Source organism: Podarcis tiliguerta (genome assembly GCF_965153285.1).
Source record: "Podarcis tiliguerta genome assembly, chromosome: 8".
NCBI classification, from domain to species: domain Eukaryota; kingdom Metazoa; phylum Chordata; class Lepidosauria; order Squamata; family Lacertidae; genus Podarcis; species Podarcis tiliguerta.
The window spans coordinates 33,040,293-33,055,543 of NC_139541.1; the positions used below are offsets into that span (position 1 = coordinate 33,040,293).

General features: G+C 41.2%; 1 protein-coding gene across 1 annotated transcript in view; it reads left to right on the forward strand.

Moving 5' to 3' along the window:
• The window catches only part of TOX3 (TOX high mobility group box family member 3), a 92,756-nt gene that overhangs the window by 51,284 nt on the left and 26,221 nt on the right, over window positions 1–15,251 (forward strand). The window contains exon 2 of the mRNA XM_083451885.1: window positions 12,022–12,087. Coding sequence (XP_083308011.1) covers window positions 12,022–12,087 — 66 coding nt within the window. The remainder of the gene's footprint in view (window positions 1–12,021; window positions 12,088–15,251) is intronic.

The window sequence follows — 15,251 nt, forward strand, 5'->3', positions numbered from 1 at the left end:
GTGTATGTTGTAGTTGTTTGGGATAATCTTATTGAAGCAGCATTCAGCTTCTCATCTTCTAATTACAGACAGTTTATTGTCTAGGCTGTCCCACTTTCCATGTGGCTTCCCACCAGCAAACCAGACTTAACCATCTCCATTAATTTAATTTGGCATTTCATTCAATCAGAATGAACATGGTGAGCTAACAAACAAAAATAAAAAACCCTAATACTCATCCTTAATTCATGCCCTTATCAGACATCCAGCAACGTAATGAAACCCACTCAAATGCTGGAAAAGATGTTATCTAGTGGAGTTATTAAGATACAGTAGTTAAACCTGTAAAGTAATTTAGTTCTGGTCTTTAATTACATCTTTTGGGATCATTATGTTTCCTTTACCCATAAGGATAGCTCAACCTCTTATGACTTGAGTTTAACAAAATGAAGACAGAAACATTATGAGCATGAATGCTTTTGAAGAAGCTATTTTTTGGAGTAATATTAAATAGACCAATTTTTTTAGTTTAGTTTTTTAAAAAAGGACCAAATTCTAGTTTTCGCCACTTCAATAATTCTATGGATACAATTGATCCTGACTCCAATTTTACACAATTGATACATCAGGAAGATGCATATTTATACAAATAAGCAGTCCCTATTCATAGCTCTACGATCTAAGAACTGTTAAGCGGGGGGGGGGGGGGGGCAGAAATGGATGAGTAATGATTGCTTGTTGCTTAAAAGAAAGTATGTGAAATGTCTCATATTAGGACCCAATTTCTGAAAAAATATTTTCAGTGTTTACATCCCACCCTTCACCCAATCATTGCTAGATGGGTCACAACGTAATAACAATATATGATCCTACATAAATAACTTAATAAGAAGATAAAGATAATAAAAACTTGCTACAGTATTATGATTGCATGTGGGTGTTGTTTTTTTTTAAAAAAGTTAGCTTGCTATCATGTAACACTCCATTAGCATCTTTGTCAATTTAATCACCCTCAATCACTTGCAAAGTGCTTAATCATTCTTACAGCCTTGTTGAAACCAGTATGGCAGAGCCACCAGCCTTAATCCTCGAAATACCTATTTGGATATTTATAATCAGATGCAATGTAAATAGTTATGGCTGGTGCTGTCCCCCCCCCCCTTTTGTTATGTTGCATCTCTCAGTTGTGATACTGCAGCTAATGCTGCCTGGGCCAGACAGATTAACAAAATAACCCCTTGCCGCCTATTGTCCTTTTCAAAGGAAGTTATACACTAATAAGCCAGTTGTGGGTTTGACACCTAACGGCACAAATAGTAGGAAATATTTGCATTATATACAGCACTGAACGGCATTCCCATACTCCAGTGCACAGCTCCATGTGACCTCTGACACACATCCAGAATTTTCTCACTTATTCACTTAAGTGGGAGCCAACAGCTTTACATTTATGAAAGCAGGTTGTGTGGAGCTTTCTCCTTTGCTGGAGTGGGTGAGTAAGGAAGGCTATGAATGTAGGGAATCCTTGTGTACATTAGGCTTCTTACAGCTGAAAGAAGCTGCGGGTTTGGAGCACTACTGTGCGTCAGTCATTGAGAAATCAGTGGCTATTACCATTGAGGATGGCTTGCATTGCTGATAGAAGGCAGCTGTGCTTGGGTGAAAGCTATTATAATGTGATAATCAGTAGAAACAGGTATTCATGGTGAAAGGTGAGAGAAAAACCACACACACACACACACACACACACACACACACACAAATGGATGATTGTAAATGTAGAGGCAAGAGTTCCCACTTACGTTAGCTCTCCAAATCTCCCTTGAAAATGCCAACCAGGCTCCCTGAAAGTGTAAACCCCTGGCTCTGAGAAGGGAAGGGCAACAGGATATGTTGATTAAGTTGTGAGTGCAATCCAAATATTAGGAACCTATTGAGGAATGTTGTAGATCAGGTGTGAGAAACGTCAGGCCCATGGGCCAAATGCAGCCCTTCAGGCCTCTCCATTTGGCCTTTGGAATTCTCCCTAGACCACGCTCCCTCTCTCCAGGCCACACCCCTGGCTGGCCTTGCTTCACATGTTACGTGTTTTTGTCTGGCTGCAATTCGTCCTTGAACTCCAGTACAGTAAATACACCACTGGTTTGCACAGTGGATTGAGAGGGGTGTTTTGAGTGTGTGTGGAAACTAGCCTATCATACAAAGATCAAGGAACAAGTTTGCATTTTGTTGCTCCTCCCACTTTTGCCTCCGGCCCCACCCAGCACTGAAATTTGCCCAGAAGAAAATGTGGCTCATTGGCTAAAAGGGTCCCCCACCCCAGTTGTAGATGTTGCTTACAAACCTAACTGTGAAAATTTGGAAGAGTTATTTGATGGTTAATGGCTGGGTTCAAGACTCCTATCTTCTCTGCTGAATAGAATAGGGTGGCTGGGGCAACCCAGTCAGATGGGTGGGGTATTAATAATAATAATAATAATAATAATAATAATAGAAAGGCTCATTAGGATCTGAATCTTGCAAGTGGTTGGGTGGGGAGTTGAAATCCTGTGATTTACCTGGTACTAAAGAACTTTACAGCTTTGTGATGGGCTGAAATTAGCAGTTTGCTTTGTGGATCATGGTCCCCATTGCTCATGGTGGGGTGGGGTGCCACCCCATTTCATTTCAGGCAGACCTATAACCATCCTATTTATTTCCAGGCAGAAAAGAAATCTGAGTCTGGCCTAATCATACACTTTTGTTAATAAAATTTCTATACCTCCCTTCATTTGAGTATCACATATTTATATTTCACAAAATAAAACACAAAAATACATGACATAGCAACAAACAAAAACAATACCCTCTCCACAGTTTAAATGGCCATCAATGGTTTAACTAGCAAAAGGCCTAATTCTTAACTTCCTTCTCCCCTGCTCCTTCTTCCTTCAAAGCCACTCCACTTCCATTTTTCTCACAGCAAAGGTGCAGACTGTGACACTTAAATCACCTTCCCTCCAGAACTTCCCTCCTTTTAAATAATTTACTGATTTTGACTGCTTTTAATTCTTGCAGTAGATTACCGCTGAGTGATCATTAGCTTTCATCTGTTGAAAGCAATGCCCTGATGAACAATTGGGAATTTGTTTAGCCCATGTTTGCTTATTTATTTTATTCATTGCGCTTATATTGCACCTTTATTCTCCAAGGAGCTCAAGGTGGTGTACATGGTTCTCCCTCTCCTTATTTAATCCCCACAACCACCCTGTGAGGTAGGTTAGACTGAGAGTTACCGTACCTAGTGAGATGCATAGGCCAAGTGGCGATTTGAACTCTCCCAGGTCTAGCAATCTAACCACTATACTGCACTGGCTCTATGTTAAAGACTGTGATTCTGGTCAGTGGCATGCAATTCTTGGTCTTCCGCTGTATCTGCTCCCAATTATTTGTTCAGTGATCTGGCTAAATGATGGTCAAAACTTGTGGGTGGGGTGTGGGGTAGGGAAATACAATTGTAATCCATTGAGTTCTTCCCATGTGTGCAATCCACTAAAATGAAAAGGGAGTTGTACAAACAAAAGCAGCAAATAGTGGGTTGCAGTGTAAGAACCATTTTGTGCTAAGCTTTTTGATCTGTCTCTCGCAAATCAAATATTTTACTAGGAGTAAAACATGGGAACCTTTTGTTCTACTTAGCATGATTTGTAGCTGTTCCCAGCTGATCACCAAGAATTCTTTAAATTAAAAGCCATTAAATGTAAACCTCCTATAGATAAAAAAGATGTGCAAGAAGCAGTTTGTAATTCCTTCTTCAGGTGAAGACCACTCGAGATACCTGCTTGACTTCAGGTGCCAGGAGACCCACATTTCGGCAGGGCAGCAGAGCTTTTCAGTGTTAACATTGTTACTGATTCCCTCCCTTCATTTCTCCAGGGCCAATACTAATTAATGGATACAATTCACAGCTGATTAGCCGTAGACTCTACAGTAATTACATTCATGTGCTAACAGTTCAGAGAATGATTTCTTACCCAGTCCTTATTTCACTCTGGTTTTTATTATTATTTATTGTCTAGATCTGGAGTGGGAAACATGCAGTTTGAGAGCTGCATAGGCCCTTGATCTGATTCCATGTGGCCCTCTGCATCACCTACCTCTCTAGACTGCAAGTTTCCTTTGCAACAATGTTATCCTCCACTAAGACAGGTGTGGAGAACCTGTTGCCCTCCACTACAGCTCCCATCATCCCTGACCATTGGCCATGATGGCTGAGGCTGATGGGAATTGGAGTCCAATGGCACCTGGCTCTCCAGTTGCCCTAAATCACGTGGTTAGGCTCTTACCAATGTGGAATAAGTAATATGTGGCATCTGTTGTAAGAGTGCCAGTTCTCAAGGTTAAAGTGGTTGAGTGGGCATATATGGAATAGGGCAATCTTGCAGATAAAGTGGCTTTGTCGGTAAGGGCTTTATATACTAATAGTAACACTTCGAACTTGGCCTGGTAGCAAGTCAGCAACCAGTGCAGATCTGTGAGTGAAGGTGTTATATGCTGACAATATCTCATTCCTGTCAGTAATTTGCTGCAGCATTCTGCACTAACTGTGGCTTTCATGTCAAGCGCAAGGGAAGGTCCATACAGAGCGCATTGCAGTCATCCAGTCTTGAATGGATAATAGTTCTTGGGAAGCTGAACTCTGTTGCCAGTACTGCATTCTGCACTTTAATGCATTTCTCTGGGATTTTAGCTTATATACAGGCTGTGCTGATGCTTTTCCCCGATTCATCTATCTTTTCTTTCATTCATTTTAGTGTGTGTGTGTGTGTTTATATAAAAAAGCAGTGTTTGAGAGAACAGCTCTTTTAAGAACCATTAGTGTTTTCCATGTAAATCCTACTTTGTTCTCGGTTCAGTGACATGCAAAAGTCTATCGTGTCACTTTTTGCAGCACCTGAATGAGTAATGAGTAATAAGACTGTGTGCAAAAAGTCACCATGAAATCTTGATTTGGGGGATGGAATAAATTACCGTGAATGTATGAAGTAGGTGCTTTGAAACACGAAAAGCATCAATGACATTTTTATACCACGTATATATATATATAATTTGTTTGTTAAATATAAATCTTTGTAGATGTAACCTGAGACACAATGGACCTTAGCAGCAAATGCTGGTTTTAGTCTTTCCTGGTTAGTTCATTTATTTAGTCAGACTTATAGACCACATTCAATATATATATATATTTCACAATAAGGAGTTAGAGACTGTAAAATGAGGGTGATATTAACACTTTTCAAGGATACTTTATGGACAGGCAAAAACCCAAGGAGGCATGGAGCAAGACTGGGGAAAGGTGTGGCTTCAGGAGAGGGACTGTGGCCTAGAGAAAGGGAGTGTCCCGAGGGCCAGACAAAGAGGCCTAGAGGGCCACATTTGACCCATGGGTTTGAGATTCACCACCCCTGCTCTAAACATACAAGAAAACAATGAAGATATACAGATATATCAGCAGATAAAACCACAGAGAGGAAGTCAAATAAAACACTACTACTAAAAATCATTAGTATGATGATGATCCATCAGGGAAGGTTATGATTTCTTTTGGATAGGCACTATTATTGTGGTAGAGAGGCAGTGCAATATCTTCCCTTAACCCAACAGTGTGAACTGGGTCTTCCATGTGAGCATAAGATCCCAGAGGCACAGTCTGCATGATCCTACGGGAAGCACCGAATCAGTGGAGCATAAATGGGAGGTAATGTATAAAAAATCCTTCCAGTAGCATCTTAGAGACCAACTAAGTTTGTTATCGGTATGAGCTTTTGTGTGCATGCACACTTCTTCAGATAAGTGTGCATGCACAAGAAAGCTCATACCGATAACAAACTTAGTTGGTCTCTAAGATGCTACTGGAAGGAATTTTTAAAATTTGTTTTGACTATGGCAGACTAACACGGCTACCTACCTGTAACTGGGAGATAATGTGACAGAGCATATTTGTGCCTTGCAGAAGGTCCCAAATCCAATCCCCAGCATCTCCAGAAAAGGTTAGAAAAGACTCCTCCTCTGAGACCCTGGAGAGCTGCTGCCAACCTGAGTTGACAATACTAGCCTAGATAGATAGTCTATCTAGCCGCTGCTAAAGGTTTGGCCCAGAACTTACTTCTTCTTTTGTTTTTCTTTCTTTGTGCCTGTAGAATGAGAGTGCTTCTTACAAAAATAATTAAATAGGCTGTATCTCAGTAGTAAAGCACATACTTTGTGTACAGGACGATCTCAGGTTTAATTTGCAATAACTCAGTTAAAAGGATATTATTTAGCAGTATTGGAAAAGGCCTCTGCCCAAGACCCTAGGAAGTTGATCAGAGCAGATTATTTTGTAGATTAGGTTTGGACACCCTTTGGCCCTCTAGATGTTGCTGAACTACAGTCTACATCTCATTGGCCATCTTTGCTGATAGTTCAGCAACATCTGTAGAGCCAAAAGTCCTCTACCCTGGTCTTACCATGGTAGGCTTAATTTCCTGTAGAAAGAGGCCACATATAGCCAACAAAAATCCCACTGGGATAATTAATTAAAAATCACCAGTAGCAGTTGTTTGTAGAACTGATAGGAGTCATCACTGTGTATCTAATAAGAGTAATTAAAACAGTGGTACCTCGGGTTAAGTACTTAATTCGTTCTGGAGGTCCGTACTTAACCTGAAACTGTTCTTAACCTGAAGCACTACTTTAGCTAATGGGGCCTCCTGCTGCTGCCGCACCGCTGGAGCATGATTTCTGTTCTCATCCTGAAGCAAAGTTCTTAACCTGAAGCACTATTTCTGGGTTAGCAGAGTCTGTAACCTGAAGCGTATGTAACCTGAAGCGTATGTAACCTGAGGTACCACTGTACACTGTTTGAATGCCATTGGTTAACTCTGAGATGGGGAACCTCAGGTACAGACCTCTCTGGCCTTCAGGAATTTTTGTAGGCTATGCTTATTTATCAAATGGCCCCAGAACAGGTCACCAAAAACATACTTAAAGCAAGTGCAGTTTACATTAAAAACATAAATTAAAACCACAGAATATTATGTATTCCCAGTTCATAATCTTGTACAGTGGTACCTCGGGTTACAAACATTTCAGGTTACAGACCTCAGGTTAAGAACTTTACCTCAGGATGAGAACAGAAATCGAGTGGCACTGTGGCAGTGGGAGGCCACATTAGCTAAAGTGGTACTCACATTAAGAACAGTTTCAGGTTAAGAACGGACCTCCGGAATGAATTAAGTTCTTAACCAGAGGTACCATTGTATTTTGGACTACTTGTGAATTATGCACTTGCAATAAATTTGAGTTGCTGCAAACATAGAATCACTGTAGTGTTCATTTACTTCAGAGAGGTCTCTCTGGGTAAAAAAAACTGTGCAATTTACTCCAACTGAGATTTCCAGAGTTTAGGAGAACTGATATTTTCAGTGTTTTGCTACTTTGGCATCGTGGTGGAAGGTGTTTTGGGTGAGTTCATTCAATTATCACTCCCAGTATAATGTGAGCAGGTACTAATGGTTATATTGGAGGGAAATTGGTTCTGGATGAGACCAGCAGTGAGAGGATGCCAAGATCTGACTAGTTGTAGTTTTGTATATAGTTTGGTAGCAGCATGCTGCTCAGTAAATTTGTTTCTTCTAATCCAGTCTCTGGATCATTTGTAATCTTGCAAATACTACACCTACTGCAAGACTGATGTCATTTTGCAGTGGATATACAAGGGAATTTGAGATCAGCCTATCCAGTTTTAAAGGCTTTGCAAGTGTTGGGTTTGGGCTTTCCCATGACAGAAAAGTCTTCATGGGGAAAGCACTTTGTGATACCAAAAAGGATTAGGATTCTGCCTTGTGTAACACAGAGAAGCATGTGCTGCCTTGCAGCTTACTCCTGACTGTACTTAACATGTATCTTAAAAAAAAGAAAACAACAACAACACAAAAAATACCTGAAACATATGTCAGGAGATTTCCAGTGCTCCTGGGTAGACACTATCTAAGATCTCAAGAGCAATTCACGTAACAATTGATCTTCTGGTGGCTGTTTGAAATTGCTGTATGTTGTTGTTTAGTCGTTTAGTCGTGTCCAACTCTTCATGACCCCATGGACCAGAGCACCCCAGGCACTCCTGTCTTCCACTGCCTCCCGCAGTTTGGTCAGACTCATGCTAGTAGCTTCGAGAACACTCCAAATTGCTGTATACAGACATGCAAACTACAGGCACTCAAGAGGCCCCAAACCTAATGCCCTCCCTGGCATACATAACACTGTACAGAGGTCAAATTTGCATTTGTTTCTCCACCCATCACTTGGAAGGTGGCACAGAAGGAAATGCGGCCCTGGATCTGAAAAAGGTGCCCTGCTGCAACGTGCACTATCCTCCAGTATATGGTGGTGGTTTTAGGGCAGTGATAATGAGCTAACATGCACAGCACTTTCCAATAACGTCGTAGTCCTGTGAATCATCTTCACTGTTCACAACTTAGAAGAGTCTGTGAAGGAGTAAGCAGCTGCTTGCAAATTCCTTTGGGAGATTTTGTTGTTGTTGTTGCAGGGGGAAAAAAGTGTTTGAAAAACATCTTAACATGGTTGCCCTCTGGGTAAATTTGTTAAACAAGATTAACCAAAGCAAAGCATATGTTTGAGTCACACAACCAAGAGAGGAAGGACTCCTGACATAGTCTTTTGACTGCTTGATGATGAAATCTTGCCTGCAAGATTCCATCCCCAGCATCTCCAGGCAGGGCCAGGGAAGACTGTCTGAACCTCTGAATTGCTGACACCCGTCTTTGTAAACCACACTTAGCAAGATGGACCACCGATCTCAGTTGGTATAAATGAGCAGTTCTTCATCTAGTGATAACAATCAACAAGTTATTTTAATGATTCCTAAAATAATAATATTAAACTCCCATTTTTTAAAGCCTCTGTCAACAATTGATGCCAAGTAAAGCTTATCTGTCTTCTTGTGAAATTGGAACGACAGTTTATTTGGCTTTGCTTGAAACTTCCTGGCTTATTGTTCTAGCTGGCCAGAGAATCAGCTGCTAGTGGGTTCTATTCCTGAAAATCAAAGCTTGTGAAATGCCAATATGGCTTTCGGAACAAATATAAAGATACATCCATATATGTCCAAGATTTTTACACCTTGCAATTTGGCTCCTAACTGGTAACTTGAGCTTTCCTGCGCAATGCATTTCTCAAATGAGGCAGAGTGTGTTTCTCCTCTCCTGTCATTCAGTCCTATGAGCTATGGAAGGAAGACTTTTCATGATTTGCAGTGATTACATTTGTCAGGATAGAGAGGGCAGGAGTAGAAGAAGAGGCACTTCTAGAGTATAGAGGCAACTGCCTGTAGCTACCTGTAAGAGAGATATGGCCTCTCCACAGAAAGGAAAGTGATAATCCACGGCACTTGATTCTTAGTTTTCAAAGGATCAGTCTGCATTTTTGTCAATTTGTCACTGGTTACAGAATCAAGGAATGACTTGCATGTCCAAACTATAATTATAATTAATTACCCACCCTTCACCTTAAGGTCCCTGGGCAGGTTAAAACAGTAAAGCACAATATTAAAAAACTGTTTGAAATAGCTGGCAAGCACAAAAATAATGTGGATCCTAAAAATAATTCACATCCAGTGTCAAAAGCAAGGGTAAAAATGTGCATCCAGCATTCGCTAGAAGCTGTGTAATGAGGGTGAGAGGCACACGTCTGTGAGGAGGGAGTACCACAACTTAGGGACTGCCTCAGAGAATGCCTTCTCATAGGCCACCACTCCTCAAACCTCTGGTGGTGGAGGAACTATCAAGGGGCTCCCCTCTGTCAAGTTTATTGCAAGTGCATCTTAGCACCCAAGAGACTTGGAGCCAGAATGTGTGTATCATTCCAAATACCGTCTTTCAGTGAATTCGTATCTGTTGAATAATCACATGGTGAAGTACATGATTTCAGTCACATGGTTTCAAGTGATACAGAAGTTTTTCTAAGGAGACAGGATCTTTTCAGTAGTGGCACTGTGGTTCTGGAAAGCCTTTCCAAGTGAGTTTCATGTAGCTTAAGACAGAAATTGAAACCCCATTTGTTTCAGTAAGGTTGATTGGTCATATTGCTGCCTCTTTTTCCAAGCTGTTTTATTATACATGGAGTGGAATTGTTTCTTTTAACTTGCATTATTGTTGTATTGTATGTATGGACTTTTTGTATTATGGGGTATAGGGATTTAGCTCTGTTTTTGTACCCCACTCCAAATGTGACTGCAGAAGTATGGAATGAAAATATCTCAGCCACCATTACTATTATTGGGCTGCACAATGTACTAAATTAACTTTGGCAAGGAAGTTCTTACGTACTGCCAATGAAAGGTTGACAAAATTTTCAAATTTCATTTCAAAAGAAAGACAGGCCACACTATTTGTGGCCTGGCCATATGAATAGCTTTCACAATAATTTGCTTAGGCTCTGCCCAAGGACACAGGGCTGTAGCTCAGAGGAAGAGTTATGCTGGAAGCCCTGAGTTTTCAGTCTGCCTCTTCTTCCAATAGGGTTGAGAATATCCGCTCACTTGGACTTGGTGGGGGGCAGTGTCAGCTGAACGGCATGGCCACAACTGGATCCAGGAATGATTGCCTTTGTTCTTCATGGCCAGACATGGGCATGAGGGCTGTGATCTATCCATCCCTGGTGTATTTAGGAGGGCAACATGAAGCAGCCCACCTCTTGGCTATTCAATGTGAGATTTACCTCCCACCCAACTGTACTGTTGGGGCCCACTCACTGGGGGAGCGGGCAAGTTGGTGTAAGGACCTTTCTGTGGTCAATTGATCACCATATTTGGGGCCAGAGAGGAATTGGCTGGCTTGTAGGTTTTCACTACCTCTTAGCAACTGTCACAACTTTAGTGGATAACGTATTGGGCTGGATGTTTAGTCATGTGGGTATCCCATTAAAGGAATGGGTGACTGTCCAGGAGTCCACACGGAGACCAATGGGCCAAAACGCTTCTCCCAATGGCAGGCCTGTGGGGGGTTGTGGCACCTGATCCATGTGGGGTGTGATTCCCCACACAGGGTTGACCCACTGGGTTCCTGTCAGCCAGCATGCAGGCTGCCTGATGCTGGATACATGCCCAATGCCTACTCTTACCTGTAATCATTAAAAGTGCGGCCTGATTCAGCCCAATAAGAATCTCCTGTGCAGATTTCCTCAGTCTTCCCTGCACTGGCCACAGACACCATACATCTGTGGTGGCAAATATTCCTATCTGAAACTCTGTTGAGCCAGTGTCAACCTATTATGTATTGACCCAACGATCTGCTCTGGATTGATACAATTTCCTAGGTCTCAGTGTTCCCTCTCTGTAGGGTAACCATAAGCCCTATTTCACAGAAGACAGCCCTCTATTTGGAGGTGTCCTCTATTTGAAGAGATGCCTATTCAAAGTCTGGCTTAAAGATAAGCACCACGAAGGGAGAGCAGGAGGGGCCCTGAAGTGGCCCATCAACAGTTAGCACCTGGGCAGATTGACATTATAGTGGGATGCACTGTATTTCTCTTTAAGTTGTAAGAATTATTTTTAAATTGGCATATATAGTCATACCCATTATAAGCACGTGCAAAATTTATCGATATCTGCATAATTTCCTTTCCTCTCTTTTGGTGATGCATATGTAGCTACCATAACTCCCCAACAACTCCTGTAGATGTCCAATGAACACTATGCTTGTGTGCCAATAATTCTAAGAACCAGTTTTCTACACCCAGCTCCAGTGCACCTAAGTGGCACATGGTACTGCTAGGAAATATAAGACGCACCGAGAGTATGGCAATGTAATTTTATAAATCACCCAGCTTACAATTTCAGTTGTCCATGTAACATTTATGTTTTGGAGTGAATGGGGGTTGTCTGGTATTGCAGATTAAGTCCTAATGTCCTTTGTGTTTAAAGTCTTCTATGCATTCAGAACTTGACTGTTTTCATTGTGGCATATGTTGTTAAAATGTAGGCGTCTCTTTTTCTTTTTTCAGTTCGGCAACAACAATAACTACATGAACATGGCCGAAGCCAACAATGCATTTCTCACTGCAAACGAGGTAGGCGTTGAATTTCTCTCTCTCCCCCGTTTCCCACCTAATGCTCAAACCCTGACATTTGCTTTGATAATTTTTACAGACTTTTCAGTGGATGACGGGCAAAGTGCTGATTTTTGGGTATGTGTTTTATGGAGCACAAAATACAGACTTTAATGAGAGAGAAAATAACCTGACAGCTCTCCATTACCAGTCAATTTACTTGTCTGTTAGACTGTTACTTACATAGCATGTCAATAGAAGCAAATCTGCTACACACACACACACACACACACACACACGGGAAAACAACACCTCCCTCCCCCTAAAAATGTAACCAGAAGGAAACAAATGAAAGGCACAGTAGGTGTACATCTTTAAAGCAAACAGAGTAGCAGTCATTAGAAGCTAATGCGCTAATTATGGTCATGGATACAAACATTTTATTTTTAATTTGGGTTCTTAACACTATTACGAAAACAAAAGGAAAGCAGCACAGTTGGTGGCATCATTTGTTTCCTGGGGAAATGAGGAAGAGTCTTTCAGTGGAAAGTGTTCAACAGCAGGCTTAAGAAGAAACCATAGATCTGAATTGATGGGGCCTGACTAGGTCATAGAGGTGATGAATTTGGCCTCTAGCCTGGGAGGGCGAGAGGTGGGAGCGGGGTAGTAAGCAGAAAGGGATGCCAACCACTTTGTTCTTGTAGTTCTTCTTACTGTCTGTGTCTCTCTCTTCCACCCACCCCCATGACAGCCAGTGAAAGGATGTCAGGGCAGTGGTAGTGACATCAGTTCCAGACTGTACTGTTTTTGGCCAAAGCAAATGCCTTTGCAATCAGGACAAAAGCATATGTAGCCATTACCCCATGGATGTGCCTGCCCCTCCTTCTCCTTTTCTTATTTACAGAAATATAGAGATTGCACATGGTAGAGAATGAAGGTGACAGCGAGTAGTAGGCAGCGTTTGAATTCTGCTTGAGGTCAACATCGTGGGCAAAAAAAGTCTAGAGATTAATGAAATGTGGAGTGGGTTGACCATTTTGAGTCCAAAACAGCATTCTGCCCAGTGAATGTGCCCCCTCCCCATGGGGAGTGAGGGTTTAAGGAGGAAAAAATTATTGGTGGGGGCAATGCTACAGTAACTGTGGTTATATTCCAAATAGTATTTTTATGAGCAGCTTTTTAAAACAATGGCTGCCTTCTGCCTCTTTCTCTGTCTCTCTTTCTCCTTCCAACAAGACTGCTTAGATAAGGGAAGATTGCTTGGCACCAGCTCCAGTGTTAGTTGTGATAATGAACACAAACCCCCATCTGTAATGACAACATGATGTTTCATTCTGTAGAATTTCATTCCTCCATTTGAATCAAACATTGATGAAAGCTCTACTGCCAGCAGCTGTTCAAAGACAATTTAATTCCAGCTGTGATAATTCACCGTGTCAGACATTGGCTGTTATATGTTGATACAACAGCTCTCCAGATTTGCATTTTTATCAAAAGGAACAAATGTTTTGAACATTTCAGTGCAGATGGCATTTAACCACACACACAGTTTTTGTTGAGGGTTGGTGGAGTTATCCCCCCCACCCAAGCCCTAGCTCTCCTAAAGAAATCTAAGAGAGAAATGTATGAAAAGTTAATAGCTCTTAAAATTGTGATTGGTAACATGACCCCTTAAAAACATTATACTGTTCTGGACATAATGGTACCTTTCTCCACCATCAAATTACATGCCATTCAGGCACTTCTTACAATGTGAATAGTCCCTGTGATTTGGAATAAGGCTACTTCACTATGAGGTTTCCCCCCATTTAGATTGCATTCATTTTACCCACTTATCCATACATTACTTTCAGCAATCATGGCATGAGATACAGTTCGATGTTTTGAATTCTTCTTTTTTAAAAAACCTAAATAAATCCTCACTGGCATACAAGATACTGCTCCCCACCCCATGTGCTTGTAAGAAGATATTACTAACGTGATAAATATATTTTTTGAGAAAATGCTGTAATATTGTATAGTTTGGTTGTACATGTCTGGAAGCATTATGGATTTATTTCTCTCTCTCTTTTTAACATGGAATGTTCCCTTCTTGAAATTAATCCAGCTGCCTCCTCCATGTCATGCTTAAAGCTTATACTATTGGTTTAATTACATTGAAGGAGTGGAATAAGATTGAGTGTTAATATTTGCACTGCAGCATGAGGATAACTCTGCAATTACTGCCCTATAAGCAAATTCAATTACACAGATTTTACTTTTAAGTGAACATCAGTATTTTGAGTGTGGACATCTCAAATCTGAAAATCCGTGCTGGTGCTGCTTCTTTTAATATAATGCCATGCATGCAGCAGTCATTGTGGAATTAGCATTACAAGACCATCTAAGATGAGAAATTGACACGTCACCTTTTTGTTGCAACTTGCTTCTGTGTCGTGATGGCAGTGACCCACGCTTCCCCCCACCATTAATTCCTGAAGCACCTTAAATATTTATTGAAATAATATTTCAAGTGTTAATTACTGCAGTAATGAAAACAGCCAAATGCCACATATCAGGAATGAGTGTTTATCCATATTGTTAATGTGATATGTTAGATTTCATTAAGCAGTAATGGGGTAGCAAATGACTCGCAAATTACCATTGCATCTGTTACTAGACCACATTAGTGCCAAACGTAACGGCAAATGTAGCCATAGGGTTATGTTCATTAGCCATCCGCCTTCCATGGCCAATCCATCCTTTTGTGTTGGTGAACTTCACACCTCCCCTCTATGAAGATGCCCCCTCTTCCTACGAAGCGTCAGTAAATGCATCCCTAATGTAAGAGAAAGCTTTCGCAACCAGAATTAAGTTGCAATCTCTGAACATGTGTGTGCTCACTTTGCTCACTGTGCACTGAGGAAAGACTGCTTAAGTCTCTTAAGACTCTGTCAGTATTACTCCTGCAGACTGTAGCTGTGTGTTACCTCATCATTTCTGGTGTGAGACCAATAATGACAGCTGACAGGTTTTATATGCAAGCGAAGGTTCCACCCCCCTCTCTTTGTGTGTGTGTGTGTGTTTCAGTTTCCATTTTCTCTCAAGCGGTTATTAATTTATATCATCATTAACAGTTTGAGGGATGACAATTTCCAGCACTTAATGAGATCTTTCACTGAACATATCATTTTTAAATTAACTGG